This window comes from Vigna unguiculata, chromosome 7, assembly GCF_037176805.1.
Source record: "Vigna unguiculata cultivar grain cowpea cultivar isolate G323 ecotype 2 chromosome 7, ASM3717680v1, whole genome shotgun sequence".
Lineage (NCBI taxonomy): Eukaryota > Viridiplantae > Streptophyta > Magnoliopsida > Fabales > Fabaceae > Vigna > Vigna unguiculata.
This window is the reverse complement of record NC_140798.1, coordinates 28,549,681-28,574,704: the sequence shown is the minus strand read 5'-3', so window position 1 is coordinate 28,574,704 and position 25,024 is coordinate 28,549,681. Positions and strand designations below refer to the sequence as shown.

The following is a 25,024-nucleotide window of genomic DNA, read 5'->3' as shown; positions in this document are numbered from 1 at the left end:
CTAACTGGAACAATCCCTATTGTTCTTCTTTATTGTCTTGCAGGTACCACTACAAGCCACATAGTTGAATCAACTCACAAGGAGGTGAATCATCAAGAAGGTAACTTAGTTTCCAATGAAGAGTAACCAACTCTCGATGACTTAGTTGTCAATGATGATCAACCAACATTCAATGATATCTCTATTCATGCAAATGAGGCAACCTCACATGTAAATGACACACCAAAAAAGAATAACTAACAGAGTCAGTAGGACAACACGCACTGGATGCAAACCAGAAGCAAGACAGGGATCTACAAGCCAAAACTGCCCTATATAGGGCTGTTAGAAACAAACACAGAAGACAAGGAACCAGGAAATGTTAATGAAGCTCTATTCAATCCAAAATGGAAAGCAGCCATGGATGCATAATTTAAAGCTCTACCAGCTAATCAAACTTGGACTTTGGTACCATTTTAGGGGCAAAATAACATCATAGACTCCAAATGGGTCTTTAAAACTAAATACAAGGCAGATGGCTTAATTGAGCTAAGGAAAGAAAGATTGGTCGCCAAAGGTTTTCAACAAACTGCAGGGCTCGACTATGATGAAACCTTCAGTCCAGTGGCCAAGTCCAGCACGATAAGAATTGTCATATCCATTGCAGTACATTTAAATTGGGAGGTTAGGCAATTAGACATAAATAATGCATTCTAGAATGGCAATCTCAAAGAAAATGTGTTCATGCATCAACATGAAGGATATACAAATTCAACCAAGCCTGGCCACATATGACAAGTTGAAAGACACTTTATTGAGATGAGACTTTCAAAACACCAAGAGTGATTCGTCACGACTTGTTCTTAGAAAAAAATGATCATATCATACTCCTTCTCATATATGTTGATGACATAATAATTATAGGGAGCAACAATAAGTCTTTAGAGACTTTCATTACTCAATTAAAAATTGGTTTCTCTTTCAAAGACCTTGGCCTTCTACACTACTTCTTGGGAATTAAAGTACACAGAGATGCTAGTGGAATGTACCTTAAGCAAACAAAGTACATTAGAGATCTACTCAAGAAGTTCAATATGAAAAAGCTTCATCTTGCCCTACATCAATGGTAATAGAAAAACAATTCACTACTAAAGGAGAACTTATTGCTAACCCTACACTATATAGACAAGCTATAAGAGCCATACAATATATAACCAACACTCGACCAGACATAACATTTTCTATCAACAAACTCAGCCAATATATAAGTTCTCCAATTATAGATCACTGGCAAGGAATCAAGAGAATACTGAGATATCTCCATGGCACAACAAATTTTTCTCTTCATATCAAACCCTCAAACGATCTTGATATAGCTGGATTCTCTTATACAGATTGGGCCACTAGCATAGATGATAGGAAATCCATAGCAAGGTAGTGTTTAAACATGTTGAGATAGATGTTCACTACATTTGTGATCAAGTGCTTCAGAATCAAGTCACAATAACCTATGTGCCCACATCAAATCAAATTGCATATTGTTTAACCAAACCTCTCACACACACAAGGTTCAACATTTTGAGAGACAAACTTTGGATGACTGAGTCACCTCAGTTTCAGAGAGGAAGTTAGAGAAAGTTACGATTCTAATTATTAGAATCAATACCAGAGATATTATGTCAATAATATGCCCGTGTATTATTTCTCATGTGTGTTGTGTGCAACCATCATTATCAATTATTTCCTATATTGTTTATTGTATTCAATGATGACTTTATTATAGAGATTATAATTATATTGTATTGTGTTTATATAAACACAACATCTGGAATACAAAAACCCTACAATATTTCTCCATTTTATCTTTCCATGTGCGGATTTACTATGATCAAGATTTGCAAGAAATAATTGATTTGCGGGATAAACTATTGATACCATCTCATTATTTTGGAAGATTTGTGGATGACAAAGAGTATTTTACAATATTATCCCTATGTGAAGGTCATGTGTAGTTGATAATTTCACGTGTTACAGCATAACTTAATTAATTCAAAAGAAATATTGTTATTATTATTGTGTTGTTCATAATTATATTCAATCATTATTGTCTATATTATTTTTTAATTCTATTTTTATTAATAAAAAAGTAATCATTTATATCAACTACATAACTTTAACAATTATTATTAAAAAAGTAATACAACATGTCTTTGTCAATAAAATAGAAAAACACAATAATATTTAATATCTAATTATTTAACAATTATATTTATACCAAATACATTGTATTTTTCATTTTTTTTCAATTCATAATTTTTTATTTTCAAAATTATTCATGAACATCTAGTTTAGAAAAAAATTATTTCAACTAATCCAAAAACTATTTTATATTACTTTTAACAATAGGGACAATTTTGTAATCTTTTTTTTAATCTATTAAAACATTTTCTTTTATTTATCACATAAGTCAAATCACTTATAAGCTTTCACAAACTTTACTTCTAAATTCATCAATTTTTACTTCTGAATTCCTTAGAAGAAACAACCTACTATACCTCCAAATCCACCAAAGTTCATCCACACATTCATCCTCAAATCCATCGTCTTAGAGGAAAACACCCTTTGACTCAACTTAACCTTATTATTGTGTTTTAAGTGCATGGATTCAAACCAAAACTAATATAGGTCAATTAAAAATTTATGTCAAAGTTCATAAAATACTTTTACTAACTAAAAATATATTTATTCAAAACACAACATTTCATAAAAATTTAAGATTATGAATTTCAATAACTATTTTACGTCTTATCAAGAAATTTAGTAAACTTGTAATTAGAAAATTAATTTTACTTCAAGCTTCATTACTCAGATGGTCCAAACTTTCGTGGAAGTGTGTAAACTTGGTCTTTGCTTTTAAAATTTTTTAAATTGCATCTCAAATTTTGAAAAAATATCTAAATTAGGTCTTTTTGTTTGAATTACTAACGACGTTAATGACATGTCACATGTTAATTTGTGGTTTTTTTAATTTTTTTTTTGCAAAAAAATTTGTTATGTGTTACCTCTGGTGTGACATGTGACATTGTTAGTGTCATGTGGCAGGGTAAGTTTCATTGTTTTGATTTCAATTTAGTCCTTGTATATGTCTGTTTGGTTCAATTTAATCCCTACTTATGTCTTTCTTATTCAATTTAGTCCCAATTTTTTTTCTTCAAAATAGAGCATTATTGTCTCTCCACTTTGAGTCAAAATTATTATTTTATATAAATGTTATAGTGATATTTTTTTGTTAAAAAGGACTTTTTAAAATACTATATTATTGTATCTTATTAACGCATGTTTTGTTAATCATGACTTTTGCCACTAAATTTTAATACATTATCAATACTTAATTTTCTAAAAATATTTATACTTAATTAGTTTTAATCTTATAAAAAAAACATGGATTAAACAAACATATTTTAATTATTAATCAATGTTTTATTAATCCATGTTTTTTTATAAGATTAAAACTAATTAAGTATAAATATGTTTACAAAATTAAGTATTGATATTTATATTAAGATTTAATGGTAAAAGTCATGATTAATAAAACATAGATTATTAATTAAGAAAAATTTAATATGTTAAAACATCTTAATAAAAAAATTCAGTATAACATTTATAAAAATAATAAATTTGGTCTCAATTTGGAGAGGACAATATTGCTATATTTTGAAAAAAAAAATCGGGACTAAATTGAATCTAAGAGATATATGTAGGGACTAAATTGAATCAAAGAGACATATATAAAGACTAAATCAAAATCAAGACAATGACACTTGACACTCTCACTAACACATGGTAGTGTCCTGTCACATGACACAGAGAGTGTGTGTCACATGTCATACTAGGAACCTGAAATGTGACAACAAAACAACTTTTGCAAAAAAAAAAACAATAAAAAAATACACGTGACATATCGTTTACGTTGTTAGTAACTTATTTTAAAATAAATTAATTGAGACACTTTTTCAAAAGTTATAACAATTTGTTTTAGTAGCGGGATTAATCAAGCCTAAGCCTGTTAACATATAATTTTCTTATAAAATTCTATTCAAATGAATACATTAGTTTCAATATAATAGTAGTCGAAAAAAATTAATAAAGAATTTATCTTTTGACAGTCAAGAAAATAGAAAAAAAACAAAGATTTGGGGCTGCAATAACTAATGAGTTAAAATAATTTTTTGTTGACCTTCATGTAATATGATATTTAGCTTACCTTTTTAAACTATTTACAACACCATAATTCAACCAATGTACTTAGACTTAAAAAATGGTAGAGTCTTATACATAATATAAAAATAAAACATAGATAATAGAAAACATATTTAATTAATAATTTAGTTTCTACATTTAGATTTTTAATTTGTTTTGATCTTTTTAATTTTTTTTATTCAACTAATTTCTTATTCTTTTAAAAGAGATTAAATGTGACCTAGGTACATGTAAATAATTTAGATCGTCTTTTACCTTTTTGTTTTTTTCTTTTTTTTATTCCCTTCACCTTCTTCCTCATCCCACGACCTTTCCTTCACCTTCTTCCACCTTCATTCACATCCAACCACTAACCATACAGAAGGTTAGGCCTCTTCACAAAATCAGAAAAGCTCCAAATGGAAGGTTAATTTAACTACACATCATAGGCTAGGGTCATAATAAAAATGTAACCTATAAAATTGCATGGTATTTTGGCAATTTCTTAGAAGGCATAAAAGTGCAGTCTATACTTTGACAACTAAGGTTAATTTTAAAATCTTTTACTTGGCTCACACACACATAACATTGTTGTCTCCTATCATTGCGAACACCTTCATTTCCAGATTTTCTCTTTCGTTTTCTCTCTCATTTTCTCTCTGTCGTTCTCTCATTTTCCTCCTTGTTTTCTATCTTCGTTCACAGATTTGCTATTGTGATGTTTTAAGAACTCTTGTTCTCCATTCAAGTTCATTTTAAGAGTTATTTCTTTGTTGTCTCTATTCACCATTTATTGCTTGACCACATTGTTTGGGTGTTTTTCCACACTAACCACCATTGTTGGCACCTTGTTTGCTCCATGAGACTCAATTATCGTCCAAGCACTATGTTTGCATTCCTCTCATCTAGAGATGACAAATAAACTCGTACCTGTGGGTATCACCCGAATCTGTTCCCATTTTGACGGGGAATCCCCGTATTGACTAGGTATCAATATAGTTATGGGCAATACCCCATTCCCGTTTAAATTACTATAATATCTATAATTTATTAATCTAACATATATATATATATATATATATATAAACATATATATATATATATATATATATAAACATATATATATATATATATATATATATATATATATATATTTATGCATATACATATAATATATAGACATAATAATATATATTTAATGACATCACAACAATCATTTATGGCTCCACATACCTAACTGCCTACATCTTTTTCCCAAAGATTTGTGAGATCAAGCTTGCAATAAATGATTGGGTTAAATCTACCGAGACAACCATTCAAAATATGGCAATACAAATGTTAAAGAAATTTGAAAGTTACTAGAGTGTTATTCATGATATATTGGCAATTGCTTCAGTTTTAGATCCATTGTACAAGATGGACATGTTAGAATATTATTTTTATAAATTGTATGGTATTGATTTTGATCTAAAACTTTGTATGATTCGTCAAATGCCCTATGATTTGGTTTTGGAATATCAATCAAAAAAGAATGAAATTTCTTCTTATAGAGCTATATCGTTGGAGTTGGGAAAGGTTGTTGATAATGATGCAAATGAATTTTAGAGTTTATGGAAAAAAAGAAAAAAATATAAAACTACAGTTATGAAAACAAAGTTGGATTATTATTTAGAAGAAGATAATTTCCCAATTACACAAGAATTTGATATTCTATCATGGTTCAAAACAAATGGGTTAAAGTTTCCAACCCTTCAAGCAATTGCAAAGAATGTTTTAGCTATTCCAATAACAACTATAGTTTCTCAATCTGCTTTTAGTATTGGTTGTCAAATATTAATTTCTCACCGTAGTCGACTTCGTCATATTACTATAGAGGCTTTGATGTGTACAAGTTGGATATGGAACTCAAACCATTTAGGTAAGTTACTCAAATTTATTAATATTTATTGTTAGTATTTTTTTTATGAATTCTCATTTAATATTCTACATTTGGTGTTTGTAGGTGTTAAAAATTTAAAAAAATATATGTTCTCATGAGTGAAAATGAATTTAATAAAGAAGGTACATTATATTCTAGTAATTAAAATTTTTAATTTCAATTATTATATCATATCTAATTTTTCATTTTTTTTTCTAGTGTAGGTGGATTGAACGCAAATGAAACCACTGATCGTTTGTAAAATTAATAAATATTTTTGTTATTATAAAATTTTAGTGATGTATAATTGTTTAGTTTTTATATAATTATTTGAATTTTCTCTAGTTATTTGATACTTTAACTTGAGATTTATACTACTATAGTATTTTCTTAATATTTGACATCATGAAAAGAAAAAAAGAGTATTTTATTTTAATATTGAATATTTTGATAGTATCATGATTCCTTTGGTGTGATTTTTAAATTTTTTTATAAAAATTATTTAATCTATATTTGAAATATACTCGTTACCCAGTGGGGATGGGATGTGTCAAAAGTTGTATATCGTTGAGTTTGGGGATAGGGATGAGGATGGAGATGAATTTTTATTATGGAAATGGGGATGGGATCATGATACCCGTATCCACCCCGTCCCATTGTCATCCCTACTCTCATCACCCTAAACCCTAAAAAATCATGTGATGATTTTTGTTGTATGTATCATGATAATTTTAGAAGGTGATGAACCCTAAATTTTGTATATATGGAAGTATGACAAACGTAAAATGTAAAAGAATGAAAAGTCTCTCATTAGAACCATAAAACACCAAAAAAAATATTACTTTCTAAAGAGCATAAGTAGTTGAAATAAACATAGGAGATGTAGAAAAATCGGTGCAAAATTACTAAAAAATAATAGAAAAGAAATAGTAAACAGTAAAATTTTGTGAATTTTTTAGGAAAACTTCCTTCGTTATCATTTTCATTGGTTGGCAATCATCTTTATATTATGAGAAAGAACAACTACCGGTCTGGATATCTTTATTTAGCTTTTATAATCAATACAAGGAACATATTTGAACATTATTATATTTAGATTCAAGCATCGTACATGACACAATTCATGCAAGAAATCATAAGAATACAAACTATGAAATTAAGGTTGTTTATCTCTAGATATAATTAGAATGAAATAATATCATATTTACATTGAATAAGTATTGAAGATTGTTTTTCAGTAGAGAGTAATCATTTTGTAATTGTTGTCGTCATCTCCAACCTGAACCAACACAACTTTCCTTAGAAAAGTCATATCAACTTACATAATTTAGTGTGAACTGCTTGTAAAGAAGTACATAATTTTTTTGTATACATGAAATTATGACAAACATAAAATGTAAAAGAATGAAAAGTCTCTAATTATTATTAGAAGCACCACAAAAAATTTTAGAAGAGTATAGCCAAGTGAAATGAATGTATGAGATGTAGAAAAATTAGGGTAAAAATACTAAATAAATAGAAAAGAGATAGTAAAACAATGCAATTTTGAAAATTTTGGAGGTCCAACTAACTTCGTTATCATTTTAAATGGTTGGCAATCATCTTTGCATTATGAGAAAGAACCACCACCAACCTTGATATCTTTCGACAACTGAATTCACATCAATTTACGTCAAATACTATCAAGTTTGATGTTAAAAATTTTACAATGGATAAAAAAGCTATAATGAATTGAGCACTTTTGAACTTATTTGAGTTTAACATGTTGCATTTCAAATAAAGAATTTCAATAAAGTTAAAGAAGAGTTGGTGAATAGATTAGTCAAATTTAAGACAAAGGTTAAGCCACTTGAAAAGTAGATTGAATTGTAGATATTCAAGGGTATTCAATACCCTTAAATCTATTCAATTCAATCTTCTTTCTTGGTAAGTCAAATTCTGTAATAAGTTTGACTTCTTTGCTCACTAACTCTTTTTTAACTTTATCAAAAAATCTCTCATTTAATACCAATACCCTAATCTAAAACAAGTTTAGAAATTTTTTCAGTGATATCCACTATTGAATAAACAACTAAAAATAATTGTAATAGTTATTTGTGTCCACTTGTATGAAAGCTTAAAAGAAAAGAAAAAAACAAAAGTTTGAAATTAATAACTTATCTAGCTAAAATTAAGAAAGAGTCCATATTTAACCTATTAGGAATTCCTTTTTCATTACATGTAAAAAGAAAAAAAAAAAAACTTAAAAAACGTGTATCATTAGAAATGTGAACGAGAGTGGACACTTATATACGACGAATCATCGAAGGCATTGTGGTTTGTTTTACGTCAGATTTATATTTGGTGGGTGATGCTTATTCATTAAATAAGTCACTTTTTTTAATTAATTGGTTAGTCAATTAAAAAAATCAAGTCACATATAAAATTTTATGATTATGACAGATTTTAAGTAGTTATAAATAATAATAGTTTAATCTATTACGACTATTATTATATAAAAGTAATTTTTTAATATTTCGAGATTATAAAATTATTCTATTTTTATTCATATCCTTATTAGTATTCTTAAATGCTTATTCCTATATAATATCCCAAAAAATAATCTATCAACTATCCTATCAATTCGCAAAAAGAAAAATAATAATAAATATATAATAACCTAAAATACACAAATATATATATATATATATATATATATATATATATATATATAATATTTATACATAGTTAAATCAAATAAAAGTGTTATCTCTATTATCATCCAAAGATTCTGTATGTAGTTGTGTTTACATACGTTTATGTAAATAGTACAAACATCTATTCACAACATAAACGACACTTTTATATATATATATATATATATATATATATATATATATATATATATATATATATATATATATATATATATATATATATATATATATATATAAAGATACATTAATTAATAAATTACAACAATTCATTTAGTTTAAAATCCAACATACAACAATCACATCATAAATTTATATATTAAAAATATTCAACAAGTTAAATATCAACTATATATTACGTGAGACATGTTTTAAGTAAATCTTATTAGAGAATAATATCTGATCTAATACCCAAGACTTAGATTCAAGGTTAAATTACTCTTTTGGTCCCTCTATTTGTCATAAAATTTCAGTTTGGTCCTTAAGTTTTTTGTTGTTTCAATTTGGTCATTTTCTCTTAAAAATGACTTAATTTGGTCCTCACCGTTAGTTTGACCAGACGGTGTTAAAGTCAACGCCACGTGTCAATTTCTGGTTTTTTTGAATTTTTTTAATTTTTTTTAAATTTAATGACAAATAGAGGGACCAAAAGAGTAATTTAACCTAGATTTAAAAACGAATATAATAGCATGAATCATGGTAAGTTTAATACAATCCAAGTCGTACATCTACATGTGTCACAATTAGGGATGACAACGGGTCGGGTCGGGTACGGATAGTGCCTACCCGCAAAAAAATTCGTTCGTTACCCGCCCGTTTACCATTCGGGTACCCACTTAAAAGTTATCTACGGATTTTTTTGAAATCTGCGGGTACCCGTGGATACCCGCATACCCACAAATATTTTTAAAAAATATATATTTTATAAATTTTTTAAAATAAAATAAAGTATAATTAAATTAAACCTAGTAAAATATAATTTTAATTTTAATTTTAATTAAATTTAACTTAATAAAATATAAATTAAATTTTAATTTTAATGTTTTACGGGTAACGGGTACCCGCGGGTATGAATAGTATGATACCCATATCCGACCAGTTTATAAGCGAGTATTAAAATACCCACTACCCGCTGGTACTAACTACCCATCGTGGATTTTATCCGCAGATATCTATGGATGCGGGTAGGGATTTCAACGGGGCGGGTAGGGTACGGGTAGTAGCTTCCCCGTACCCTACCTGCTGGATAAATATCCGCCCCGTACCCATATCTATATTCGTTAGGTATCCGTTATGCGGGTACCCGCCTATTTTTTTCATATCCGCGGGTATCCACGGGTACCCGTGGGTATTTACAAAATTATTTAAAAAATAAATATTTAATCATAAATTCAAATAAAATAAAATACATCATTGTCATAAATTTTAAATAAAGTTCAAATAAACTCAAGTTCATACAAGTCCAAATAAGTATAAAAAGAAATATAAAATGACGTTCAACACAATAGAAATTCTTTATTTAGTGTTTTGATCAACAAGCTCACTCTATCCGATTGATTCCTGCAAAATAAACAAGATTAACAAATAATAAACTTCAATTGTCACGTGCCAAGTATTTTTATTTTGATTTCATCATTTGACAATAAGCATACCATAAACGTTACTATTTATATAAGGTTTGATGTATATATCCAATTTCAAAGAAAGGAAATAAAAGAATGTATATCTCCAATTTCAAAATGATAATTTTTTTTAAACTTAATATATATATATATATATATATATATATAATTAAAAACTTTTATAATTTTGTATAATATAATTAATATATATAATATATATATATATATATAATATAATTAAATACATATAAAAATTAAAATTGAAGACCTTTGGGGAAGTCATGGCTCCCCTTAGTCATAAGGATGTTCCGCCAATGTTTATGAGAATATTTTTGTGAATTAAAGTTTAGCGAGTATGGGTATCCACGAGTATGGATACTATGATACCCGTACCCATCCCGTTAACATGCAGGTATCAAAAATACCCGTATCTACGAGTAACGGGTATCCATTTTTAATATATGTTTCTTACCCGTTGGAGGTTTTATCCGCGGATACCCGCAGGTACGAATTTTTTTGACATCTCTAGATGCGGATATTTTTGTCATTCCTAGTCAAGAACTCATTTATCATCTTCTCACCACCTATGTAACTTAGACACAAAATTATGAGATATTTGTTACAACATATATGTCAATACTTAATATTCAAATCAAATAACAATTCACACATCATTTTAAATCACTACAAACTCACACAATACTCATCAATTTCGATAACTATATCCATATAATATGCAAATTTCATCAATCTCAATAAACATTATTATACTATATAACTTATTTAAATAAAACCCTAAATTAATATTCAATTTGTATTCATAAAAAGATTTACATTTAATGACCAAAATAATTATTTTTAACTTGTGCAAAGATATTTTCGCTTGAGAAAAAATATGTTTGCTTAACCAAAAATTGGACAAAATCAGGATTGAAATGTAGTGATATTTTTCTTTTTTCACTTAAGCGAAAATAGGATAGAGAATAAAATCTAAGTCTTTAATCTATTTTCATTTAAACAAAAATCTCTCTTTTAAGCAAAATATATATATATATATATATATATATATATATATATATATATATATATATATATATATATATATATATATATATATATATATATATATATATATATATATATATAAAAGTCTCAACAGCAAAATCAAACTATATTTTATGAATTTCAAAATCATTTTAATAAAACTTTTAAATAATTCACATAATTAATCGAAACATTGATTTGGTCAAACTTAATTCTTTACTCATTTCATATAAATTAGCTTCAAGTATGCATGTTAGGCTCATATCAATTTCATAATTGTCATAAAAATACATATAAAAATATATTATACTTATTAAAATTATATTCAAAACTCAATTAAAAAAATTTTATACTTCACATGCATAATCTAATAATCTTATCAACGTATCAATAAAATAACAAATTTAAAACATTTTAAATAATATTTCAACAAACAAAACTCAACAAAGACTGAAGTTCAAACATTTACAGAAATTCTCAATCAAATCATAATCTCTAAATAGAAATCAAAATCTAAAATTTTAAATATTTAGGTTAGATAAACTTCAATTTATGCCAACTTAAGAATACCAAACAGAAGTACACAACAATTATATTATACTCCTCTCATGTTTTCTGATAAATTTAAAAAAATTGATTTTTTGAAAAAAATAAAATAAAAGATCAAATTTAACATATAAAAATTAAAGGACTGAAAGTATAAATTTAACCAAATTTAAATTATATAGCGGTGCTCTTACAATGAAAAATAATTACTAACTTGTGAAACGTAAAATTATAATAAAAATATGAACAAAAGTAATTATTTTTCTCTTTTATTTGTCCATATATTTTTTTAATTATAGAAAAATGCATGTCTTTTACTTATTTGTCTTATTTTTAATTTCTTAAACAAATAAACATACAGAGTAAAACAAGAGTTAATTCCATAATTATCTATGAAAACAGTTAAACTAATAATAAATAATAGTTTATTTTATGAATAAAAATTAGGTTAAATTATTTTTTGTGTCTCTGTTTTGTAGGAAAATATTAATTTGGTCCCTTTTTTTTATTTGTTTCAATTTGGTCCTTAATTTTAAAAATTTTATGCGATCAAGTCCTCTCGGTTAATATTATACTAACAACGTTCAAGATGTGTTACATGTCAATTGGTATTTTTTTTTAAATAAAAATTTGTCACATATCAAACTGACATCGTGACAGTGACAGGAGAGGTGTCATCTCCTCATCTCAATTTGATATGTGTATCCTTATTTTTGTCTTAATTTAGTCATAATTTTTGTAAAAATGGAACAATTTTGTTCCTCTCCATATTGAAACCAAATTTATTTTTTATGTAAATGGTATACAAATATTTTAATTAAATTTGATAATTTTATTAAATATTTTTAAAAAGATTAAGTTTATTTAAATTTATATTTTATATTAAATTTCATTTGAAATTGTTTTAAAGTTGTTAATAGAAAAAAATTAAAAATTAAGCTAACAAATATGTTACACTTGTTTATTAATTACATTTCACAAAATGAAATAAATTTATCAAATTTTTAATTTTTTTTAAATTTATATTTTAGGTTAAACTTTATTTGTATTGATATTGTATTACATCATACTTTGATATTGATTTTTTATTTGAATTTATATTTTAAATAATTATATATTTTTAAAATATGTAAAGTTCAATAATTTCTACATAAATATTGGAGTTGAGTTAAAAATAACATTAATATAAAGTTAAATGTAAAATTTTGAAAATATTTTAAATTTTTTTATAACAATTTAAAATTTAAAAATAATTTTAAATAAAATTGAATGTGAAATAAAAATTTAAATAAATTTAATTTTGTTAAAAATATATAATGAAAATTTATTTTGAATAAAAATATTAGTATAACATCATTTTTTTTATTTTGGAAAGAGACAAAATTGTTACATTTAAAAAAAAATAAACTAAATCAAGATAAAATTAAAATACAGTAAACAAATTAAAATTGAGAAAATGACACATAACGTGACAATGACACGATATGTTATTATTATCACATTACGTCATCATTGTCATGTGACGCAATATCACCTTAACATGAGATATATTTTTAACTTTTTAATTTTATTAAAAAAATAAATAGTTATTTTAAAAAATTAAAAATTAAAAAATTCAGGTTCATCTCTTTGACATTATTAATAGAATACTAATGGAGAGAGAATTGCATAAAATCTTCTAAAATAAAAACCAAATTAAAATAAATAAAGAAATTAAATTAATATTTGCTTACGAAAAAATAAAAAATAATATAACCTAAAAAGTCTGTTATCTGTAGTAATTAGTAATTATTTTTCTTTTCACAAACAACTATTTCTATCTATCTTAATGTCCCTTCCATGTGTGGGCAAGCTGACACAAGTTTAGATTTTGCAGAATCACGTGAACTGAATTTTTCGAAGTTTTTTGCTTAAAAGAAAGCATTATGAATCTTGTAACCTTGAACTGGGATGTGAAGGAGGGAATGTTAATATCACTTCAATCATATGATCAATTGGGAAGGACACAGCAAGTAAATAAAATTTTTAAAAGCAAACCTTCACTTTTTATGTGGGAAAAAGAAATTAAAGATAAGATTTATCTGTTCTTCTTTCTATTCTCCCCTTCAAAGGACATAACAGGGAACCCAATTACCCCTGTTTATTGACTGCATCACTTCCTCCGTGTCATAAATGGAATCGAAAAACATATAACACTTGCATGCACATAACACAAAAATTGAAGAACGAAAAAACACCTTACCTTCTTTCTTTCAATACTTGGAAATACCATCCAACATTTTACGAGAAAACAACAACTAAGTCTCCGCATCACCGGAAATTTACTGTTGTATGATTGCGTACTCTCCTGGAGATAAACCAATCCAAAGGTTGACTTTGTATCATCATTTAATGTCGTGTAGTACTAGTCAGTAATAAGGTCCAATATATTATACAAACATAAATATTTATGTTTGTACATTATGTCTGGTGTTAGGAAAAAAAAAGGGAAATTAGAAAAGCTTTTGCTTTTCTTTGAGTTAAGTGATAGATAAAAAATGCGTTCTTTCTTCAAAAAAATGAGGCAAGTAGGATTGCTACGATGGTTGTGATTGTGCAACTTATTATGTTGGTGTGTTAGTGACGTGTAGATTTGATGCAGGGGCAGTGGGCAATTACAATTTTGGTTAGTGGCTTCTAGACGTTGAAAAAGGTGTTGAAAGGGAAGAAGGTAGGAATGGATGGATAGGGATGAAGAGTGAAGAGAAAAGATCAACGATAGGGGATGAAGGATCAATGATTGTGTGTGGATGAGTGTGTAGTGGAAGAAGTAGTAGAAGAAGAAGTAGTTTGAGTTGAGTTCGCGGAAGCACCCTCACCCTGTGTCAGTGTCTGCTATTACTGTTGAGTATTGAGTAAAGAGTAAAGAATGAAGAGGAACATGGTCAAAAAATATCAGAACACCAACCCCTCTTACCTTTCTTCCCATTCCAACTCCCACATCGCTAACCCACCAACCCCTCCATTTCCATGACTCCTCTCAGCCCCTTCATCTTCTTCTTCTTCTTCCTTTCTCTTCCGTTCTCCTCCTTATCCGCCACCTGTCCCCTGGACTTCACCGTCCTCGGCAAGACCAAGCCCTCCTCCTTCGACTCCTCCCGGTGCCAGGTCATCAGCCAGGCCCTCCGCCTCGTCCAGTCGGACTACCTCCGGCGCAGCGGCTTCTTCCTGGCTCCCTCCAACGCCTCCGACTCCTGCTGGCAAAGCTTCCAGTCCTACGTTAACCTCTTCGACCCCACCTACAACATTCGCTCCTCCTGCGGCTACCAAACCTCGTGGATCTCCCAAGGCTGCATCAACGTCACCACCAGACAAGAGTTTGAAGCCCTGGTTCCCCAAACCGCGCTTCAGACCTTAGTAAAAAACTGCAACCAATCGCTCGAGAATAACGCCCCCTGCGCCCTCTGCACCTCCTCCTTCTCCGGTATCCCACACTTGGGACGCTCCGTCGGCAACCTGACCAGCTGCACTGACTACTCTTCTATCTACGCCGCCGCCTTCGCCAACTCCCCCGGCCCCTCCGACTCCGGCACCCGCAAGTGCTTGTTCGCCCTCGAATTTCCCTCCGCCGGCTCCTCCGCCTCCAAAAGAAGAAAGCTTCTTTTTGGGCTTGTTTCTGTTGTCTGTGTCTTGGTCTTCTGCCTGCTGGCTCTCGGCTTTTGGGCTTATCGCAAGTTTGAAAAGAAGGCGGCTCGGGATAGGGATGTTCGTGTTGCGGAAACCGTTTTGGTTTCTGGGTTGGACTCCATGGACCAGAGCACCACTTTGATCAGGTTCACTTTCGATGATATTAAGAAAGCTACTAAGAATTTCTCCCGGGATAACATAGTTGGAAGAGGGGGTTACGGGAATGTGTACAAAGGGTTGCTTCCTGATGGGAGTGAGGTTGCGTTTAAGAGGTTCAAGAATTGTTCGGCTGCTGGTGATGCCAGCTTTACTCATGAGGTTGAGGTTATTGCTAGCGTGAGGCATGTTAACCTTGTTACCCTGCGAGGTTATTGTTCTGTGACCACTCGTTTAGAGGGTTACCAGAGGATCATTGTGTGTGATATGGTGAAAAACGGGAGTCTCCACGACCATTTGTTTGGTTCCAATGGGGTGAAACTGAGTTGGCCAATTCGTCAGCAGATTGCTCTAGGCACCGCTAGAGGGCTGGCTTATTTGCATTATGGGGCTCAGCCTGCAATCATTCATAGGGATATTAAAGCAAGTAATATACTTTTGGATGATAAATTTGAAGCCAAGGTTGCAGATTTTGGACTGGCGAAGTTCAACCCTGAGGGAATGACGCATATGAGCACTAGGGTGGCTGGAACCATGGGGTATGTTGCTCCGGAATATGCTTTGTATGGACAGTTGACAGAGAGAAGTGATGTGTTCAGTTATGGCGTTGTGCTTCTTGAGCTTTTGAGTGGGAGGAAAGCGCTTCAGATGAACAATGATGGTCAACCATCTGCTTTAACCGATTGGGCATGGTCATTGGTTAGAACGGGAAAGGCTTTGGATGTAATTGAAGATGGCATGCCACAACCTGGTTCACCGCAAGTTCTTGAGAAGTATGTGTTAATTGCTGTGCTTTGTTCTCATCCACAGTTGTATGCTAGGCCAACAATGGATCAGGTTGTTAAAATGATGGAGACTGATGAATCAGTGCCCTCAATACCTGAACGCCCAATCCCTTTTGTTGCTGGGAGGCTCGATATTGATAGGTCTGTGAGCAGTAGTGGCTCTGGTCAGCTCTCTAGTCCAACGGGTTATCAAGCATATACTCTTGAAAGTGATAGCCAGGTAACTAATTCTAGGGAAGAAAGAAGCTCCAGCTCCAGGGTTTTGTGTACAGATTGAGATTTTCAGTATCAGGATAAATTGTTTGTAGATTTAGATTATGCAATACTGTTTTGTTTTGTTTCTTCAAGTGGTTTCTGTTACAAAGCCAAATTGGATGTACAAATTTTGGTTCTTGCTAGAGTTTGCATAATGGGATCAGAGGAGTATGATGAAGTGAGTCAGTGTTGTATCAGAAGCAACTTCCAATTCATTTTAAGAATCTTCAAGTGCCAGAAGTAGAGGAGTATTATTACCATTTGTTTTTGTCAACTCAGTGGGAAAGTTGATGTAAGAGTGAAACAATCCCAAAAAGAGAAGCTGGCACAAATGTCTCTCAAAAGCTAAGTGCACATGTTCCCTCTATTTGTGGGTTAATCAGGCTGCTTATATCTAGGAACATGCCAAAAAGGTTTGACTTTTATTTTCAGATATAATATTATTATGCTACCGGGCCTGAACTTCTTCAATCATTAGTGTAATGGAGTTAGCAATTATTAATGTCAGAGAAATGTGCAGATAGCTTAGGTTTGCAACACACAACTCATGCAGTCTATGTTTTTCTTTGGCAGATGAACACAATAAATGATAACTAATCTTTGAGATTTTATTGGTTGTGGTGTATTATTCTCTTTTTTCTTATTTATTTGATGGGGTGGTGCATTATTCTGGAATAGTTGACAATACCAAAACATCTAATTTTGTGGCCGAATTTGTTGAAATATAAGAAAATGAAGAGCATCATGTTTTTGTTAAAGTAATGGCCTAATGGAGAATATTTTTGTTTCTTCAAATGACATCTTCACTGTTTTTTTCTCTTGGGTCGCGGGAGAGGCTGCTGAGGGAATTGAGATCTGGTGATCTTGCGATGCAGTGATTTGAAGCAGAAGGGATAGTTTGACCTTTAAAACTTAAGCACCTCTCTCAAAGTAAAGGAATCAAGTACCATTAAATGAACCTCATTCAAGTTATTTAAGTATATAGCTTTTGAATTTATATAAGAATTTTGTTAAATATAAATGCAAAATACACATCATCCTAGAGAATAATACAAAATAGCTTTTAAAACTTATACATGGAGGTTTGAACATTTGCGTTGTGCAGAGATCCTGAATCTTGTGTCATAAATCTTTTACCACAACCATATTCACTTGTTCCTTCTAATGACAGTGCTGTACAAAATGGTTTGATTTTAATAATTACTTGTTTCTTTGTTTTCATTTTTGTCATAAACTTTGTTTTCCATTTTACGTAAAATTGTTGTTTTTTTGGTTACTGATAGGGGAGGTATTTGATAGAATCTCTTTTCCAAATATTGCTGCTAGTTCCTTGATACTATTTGATTAGACCAGTGAGTTAAATGGAAAAATAAACACACAATTTTTTTTTTTTAATTTATTTCTTTTTTCTCTTTATTTCCATTGACAATGCAACAAATCTCATTTTTAATTATGCTTTGGCTGCTTCTAGATATGAACATTCTTGGAGTTTTCTCTCTGAGTCCAAAACTCCATCTTATATAGAAGTTGCGGAAGTTTCAGTCTAATTTAAATAAGAAAATATAATATAATATTTATTTATACTTTTGCTTTTTTAATTTCTAAATAAGGCCTAGTTAAACATCTTTTGTTTTTTTAATTTAAAATGTATATGATTTATGTTTTCTTAAATACTTCCTACTGTCAAATTTCATTTAAATTCTTTATTTTTATCTTTCAAAGTGTCAAAATAAACTGTTAATAGTTCTAAACTAATTAACTATAACCTATGATGCACGGATACGATACGTTTATCGAATATGACACATATCTGATATATTAATACGTTTATTTTTTAAAATAGTAAGATACGATACGTGATGGATACGTGAAATATAAATATTCGAAAATGTATAATAATTCTTAAAAACATAATAAATATATAATTGTTATTGTGTGAATGCAAATTAAAACTATATGTAATAAAGTTGTCAACATAAAAAATATAAATTATTGTCATCATAAAAGTACCACTATAAGAAAATGACCAATTTTAGTAATAAAAATTATGTTAGAGACCAATTTCTTACTTAGAGACTAATTATTTTGGTATACAAGACCTTGATAGCTAATGTTAGTGACAAATTTAAAAACTAATTCAATAATTATCAATTTAGAGACCAATTATAATTTTTTGTAACTATTTTAGTTGTCAATAACTTTTAGTTTTTAAATTGGTACCTAAATTGATCACTATATAGTAACTAATTATTTTTTGTCATTAAAATTGGTTATTATTCAAACATTTTCTTATTTTCTTGTAGTGTACTATGGCTTTATAGATGAGATACTTCATTAATAAGTATCAATAAAGTATCAGATACGGATACGTGACCTCCTAAATTGAAATATCGATGTATCATAGACTATAACACTTAATAGTAACAAAAGCATAATTTTAGTGCATCTTTGATTTCAGTTTAGATATACCCAAAATTAATTCTTAAAATCAAGTCATGTTAATAAATTGTTTGGAGGCACCCAAAATCAATTTTTAAAATTAATTATAGTTAAAAAAATTCACATCAAAGAGAAGCAACTCCTTCTAGCTTCTCCATTAACTAAAATTGATTTTTCCACATCAAATAGAATCAATTTTCTCAAAATTTTCCATACATACCCTTAATCTTTGTAGTAAGACTTACCAATGTGTTTATTGATTGTAATTTTTAAAATAAGAGAGGAACAATTAACATAATTTATATACATTTCAAACTCTTTATTTTTATTTTATTCTTTCATTATTTGGACTTTTCCGTAATCCAACACTTATCTTTAATTCTTTTACTTGAGACATCCACAAATAATATCAAATGTCTACATTTCGTTAATATTAATTTCTAATTTGAGAAATGGCCATACAATTATTATTTTATTTTAAAATATAAAAAGTAAAGTATTAGTGTTATAACGATAAATTGACTATTAATCCCATAGTCCATGTACAATTGAGTTTTGTTCATACTAGATTTAGTTCAGCAGTTTTTGAGTGAGCTTACCTGATTATTACGTATATGTAACTGAAATCTGAATCATCAGGACAGAAGTTCACATGCAAAGATTTTTCGACCTTTAAGAAAAATTGGATAAATATTTGTGAGTAAAAACAATTACGAGATTGATTGGACTCCTAGAATAACATAACATGTCTTTATAATTTTGAAGCCTATCAATTGGTTATATTATTATTATTATTAATAAATTATTTTTATATCATAAATAATATTATATATCTCACAAATAATATTCATCGCGTTAGAAAAAGTAATATATTATAATATATTATATGAATCTCGTTCTCAGACTTATGCTTAATAGATCATTTTGGACCTAAAAAACTAATAATATTATAAATATGAAACGAGTAGTTACACGTCTTAACTAAAATATTAGTGGTTTCTGTTAGGAACAAGGCAATAAAGGAAAGAATAAAGGAGAGAAGAATAGACACAGAGAATTTAACGTGGTTCGGCGTACAATGTGTATGCCTACGTCCACGACTACACTAGGAAGTATTTGTATTTCTGGTGTATCTTAAAGCTTTACATAGAGTCTCTTATATAGTAAAATAGAGAACCACATCTCACTATTCTAAGCGATGTGGGACTAAATCAAGCACCATAATTCTAACAATTCTCCCACTTGGGGTTTGATTTACATTACCACCTAGTGTAGTGCCTTCATCATCAATTTTCTCGAAGGCCAGTTGAGGCAATGCAAAGCCTCAACTTAGTTGTTGTGACAGTCTTGGTTAACATATCAGCTGGATTCTCTGCACCTGGAATCTTCAACAAAATCAAATCTCCATCATTTATCAAGTTTCTGATAAAATGATACTTCAATTCAATGTGTTTGCATCTGGAGTGAAGAATTGGATTTTTAGCAAGACAAATGGCACTTTGACTGTCACTGAACAATGAAGGTTCATCTTGCCCTTTTCCTAATTCTTTTAGAAGATTCTTCAACCATATCATCTCTTTTGCTGTTTCTGAGATAGCTATATATTCAGCTTCAGTGGTTGAAAGGGAGACTCTTCCTTGAAGTTTGGACTTCCAACTGATAGCTGTGCCACCCAACGTAAAAATATAACCTGTTGTGCTCTTTCTACCATCCAAATCACCTCCCAAATCTGCATCAGAAAACCCCTGTAAAGTGAGATTACTTCTTTTAAAGGACAAATGCATTTTTGAAGTGCCCTTCAAATATCTCAATATCCACTTCACGCCTTCCCAATGCTCATTTCCGGGATTGGATAAAAACCTGCTCACAACTCCCACTGCATGTGCTATATCAGGTCTGGTGCAAACCATAGCATACATCAAGCTCCCTACTGCAGATGCATATGGCACTTTAGACATGTGATTTTCTTCTTCCTCTGTCTGAGAAGATTGCCTTTTTGAGAACTTTAAGTGAGTTCCCAAAGGTGTATTCCTGGTTTTAGCATTTCCAACATTGAACCTGCTAAGCAATTTTTCAATATATTTTTCCTGAGATAAATTTAGAATACCTTTAGATCTATCCCTGGAAATTCTCATACCAAGAATTTGCTTGGCTGGACCAAGATCCTTCATTTCAAAATTTTCTGACAATTGTTTCTTCAACCTGTCAATTTCTGTCATATTAGCACCAGCAATCAACATGTCATCAACATACAAGGCAAGAATGATATAACTATCAACATATTTCTTAACATAACAACAATGATCTTCTTCACATCTGTGAAATCCTGAGTTTCTCATAAACTCATTAAACTTCTTATACCATTGTCGCGGTGCTTGTTTCAACCCATACAAACTTTTATGAAGCTTGCATACAAGATTCTCTTTGCCTTGTACTTCAAAACCTTTTGGTTGTGCCATAAAGATTTCTTCCTCAAGATCTCCATGTAGGAATGCAGTTTTCACATCTAACTGCTCCAGATGAAGATTTTCTGCAGCTACTATACTCAAGATAACTCTGATGGTAGTCATCTTGACAACAGGAGAGAAAATTTCTGTGAAGTCAATTCCTTGTCTCTGTTGGAACCCTTTCACTACGAGTCTGGCCTTATATCGTTTGCTGCCATCTGGTTCTTCTTTTAACCGATAGACCCACCTGTTTTGCAAAACCTTCTTTCCTTCTGGAAGCTTGGTTAAAGACCATGTCTTATTCTTCTGAAGAGACTTTATCTCATCTTCCATTGCTAGCTCCCACTTAATAGATTCATCTCCCTGCATAGCCTCAGCAAAATGCTCTGGCTCACCAGCATCAGTCAACAACAAGTAATGCAATGAAGGAGAGTACCTTTGTGGTGCTATAATTGTTCTGCTAGACCTTCTAGTCGGTAATTCAGGAGTTACTGACTCTACTATCTGTTCAGGTTCTGACCCAAACTCTGACTCGGGCTCTGACTCAGGCTCTACTTCTGTATTCTGCCTTCTGTTGGCTACATCACTTTCTGAAACTTCTTCTAATGATACCTGCTCTGGCTTTTTATTTGCATTTGCAAATTCTGCAGTCCTGTCCTTATAGAACATGTTTTCATTAAAAGTAACATTTCTACTTCTGATAATTTTCTTGTTTTGGTCATCCCAAAACCTGTAGCCATACATGTCAGATCCATAGCCAATGAAATAGCATCGCTTTGCCTTAGGGTCCAATTTATCTCTACTATTAGAGTTCAACAAAATATATGAAGCACAACCAAAAACTTTCAGATGTGAAAGGTTTACCTCATTTCCAGACCATACTTCTTCAGGTAACTGATAGCCTAAAGGAACTGATGGTCCTCTGTTTATGAGATAGGCTGCTGTGCTTATTGCATCTGCCCAAAATACCTTGGGTAATCCTGACTGGATTCTCATACATCTTGCTCTCTCATTCAAGGTTCTATTCATTCTTTCTGCCACACCGTTTTGTTCTGGTGTTCCTGGAACCGTCTTGATCATTCTGATCCCATTCTCAGAACAAAACTCCTTGAATTGATTACTGTCATATTCTCCACCATTATCAGACTTCAAACATTTAATCTTTAAACCTGTTTGAGTCTCAACCTCCTGTTTCCACCTTTTAAACACAGAAAACACATCAGATTTATTTTTAAGAAAATAAACCCATACCTTTCTTGTAGAGTCATCAATGAAGGTTACGTAATACTGTGAACCTCCAAGAGATTTCACTGGAGCTGGCCCCCAAACATCTGTATGCACTAGTGCTAGTCTTTCAACTTTAGACGACTTACTTGTTTTGGAGAAGCTAACCTTCTTCTGCTTTCCAAAGATACAATGTTCGCAAGGTCCAACGTCAACATGCTTCAAGTTAGGTATTTTACCTTTTGAGACCATGAGCTTCATTCCTTTCTCACTCATATGCCCAAGTCTCTGATGCCACAAAGAGGAACTGTTGCCAACTTCTGCAACTGATATCATATCCTCATCTGCAATCATGTAAAGAGATCCTCGCTTCTTTCCACGAGCAACAACAAGATTACCTTTCATTACTTTCCAGTGTCCATCTCCAAAGATGGTGTAATTCTAACAGTTTCTTTTTTATGTTATGCTAAAATTCTAAGAATTTGAAAGAGCCACTATGAAAAAAATAAAATCACTATAAAAAAATTAAGATCACCATCTTCTTGCTAAAAACTGGTCATGAAATGTCAACCAATTATATAACTAATGAAGAAATATAAATATCTTCTTGAAATCCAACTTGAGAAGCAATATCGTCTCGCCCCATAATTACCCAAATACATTGGATTATAGATAAAATATCGCTAATATCTTAATTAAGACCCTAATATCTTACACATTAATAAATTCTTAAGCTAATATAATGGTAATATTACACCACCAATCTTAGGACCTAATTGACAATGGATCAGCCTATATAGGTAAAAATTCACTCACAATTATATGAATATTATAAATATGTGATAATGTTACAAATTATTTTCACAATTATATGAATATTATATATGTGATAATCTTACAAATTATTTTTGTCGGTATTTTATAATCAATTCATGATAACTAAAATGAATAAGACATCTTAGCCTTTGAAGAAAAAAAATATCAATAACATATTTATGAAGACCATTTCAACCTTTATAAGAACCATTGAATATATAAGTGTTATTACTTTTTCAACTCATCATTTTATTATTTGATTAATAAAACTATACTTTTATGATAATTATTTTTGCAAACACTTCACTTTGTATTTAATTTTCGTAAATGTATCATCTTATACAAGGATAGCAAATATTAATTTTTACTATTTGTAAATATGTTGCAAAGAAAATTTAAAGATTAAACAAATTTACTACGTAAATGTTGACGTAACATTTTACATACGGAATTCAGTTATATCTTGAATACATTTTACTATTTTTTTTTAATTTTAAAAAAATTAATTTTTTAATTTTTTTAATTTTAAAAATAATTGTCAACGTGTCACGTCACAATTGTGTCACGTGTCAGTTTGTAGTTGTTTTTTTTTCAATTTAGTCTCTATATTCGTTATTTTTATTCAATTTAGTCCCATTTTTTTTTAATAAATCAATTTTATCCATTTCAAATTGACATCAAATTTAATATCTTTTATACAAATTATATTAATATTTTTTTCTAAAATTGAAATTTTTATTAATTAATTTTTAGATTCAATTATAAATTATTAAATTTAATTATAAACTGAATACAATTTTTATATTTAATTGCTTAATAGAATATAATTATTTAAAATATTATAGAAATATAATTATTAAATGGTTTTTTCTAGTATTTATATTCTAAAATACTTTTAAAATTGATATTTAAAAATATTTTAAATATTCAAAATATTTTAGAAAAGTAAACTAATATATGTAAAATTAACATTTAAATATAAAATATTTTAGATATTAATATCTAAAATGAAATAAAAATATTAAATATTTTAGATTTAAATTTCAATTTCAATTTTACAAATGCTAATATATATTTTTAATATTTTAATAATATTTTAAATAATTATATTGTATTTAACAATTGAATCTAAGAGTTATATTCAATTTATAATTAAATATAATAATTTATAATTGAATTTCAAAAATAACTTATA

General features: G+C 29.5%; 1 protein-coding gene across 1 annotated transcript; it reads left to right on the top strand.

The window, feature by feature from the left end:
• The first annotated feature begins 14,712 nt into the window (after positions 1-14,712).
• LOC114191944 (putative LRR receptor-like serine/threonine-protein kinase RKF3) lies at positions 14,713-17,514 on the top strand. The gene has a single exon (XM_028081410.2). The coding sequence runs from the start codon at positions 15,051-15,053 to the stop codon at positions 16,923-16,925; it is 1,875 nt and encodes a 624-aa protein (XP_027937211.2). The 5' UTR covers positions 14,713-15,050; the 3' UTR covers positions 16,926-17,514.
• The last annotated feature ends 7,510 nt before the right edge of the window (positions 17,515-25,024 follow it).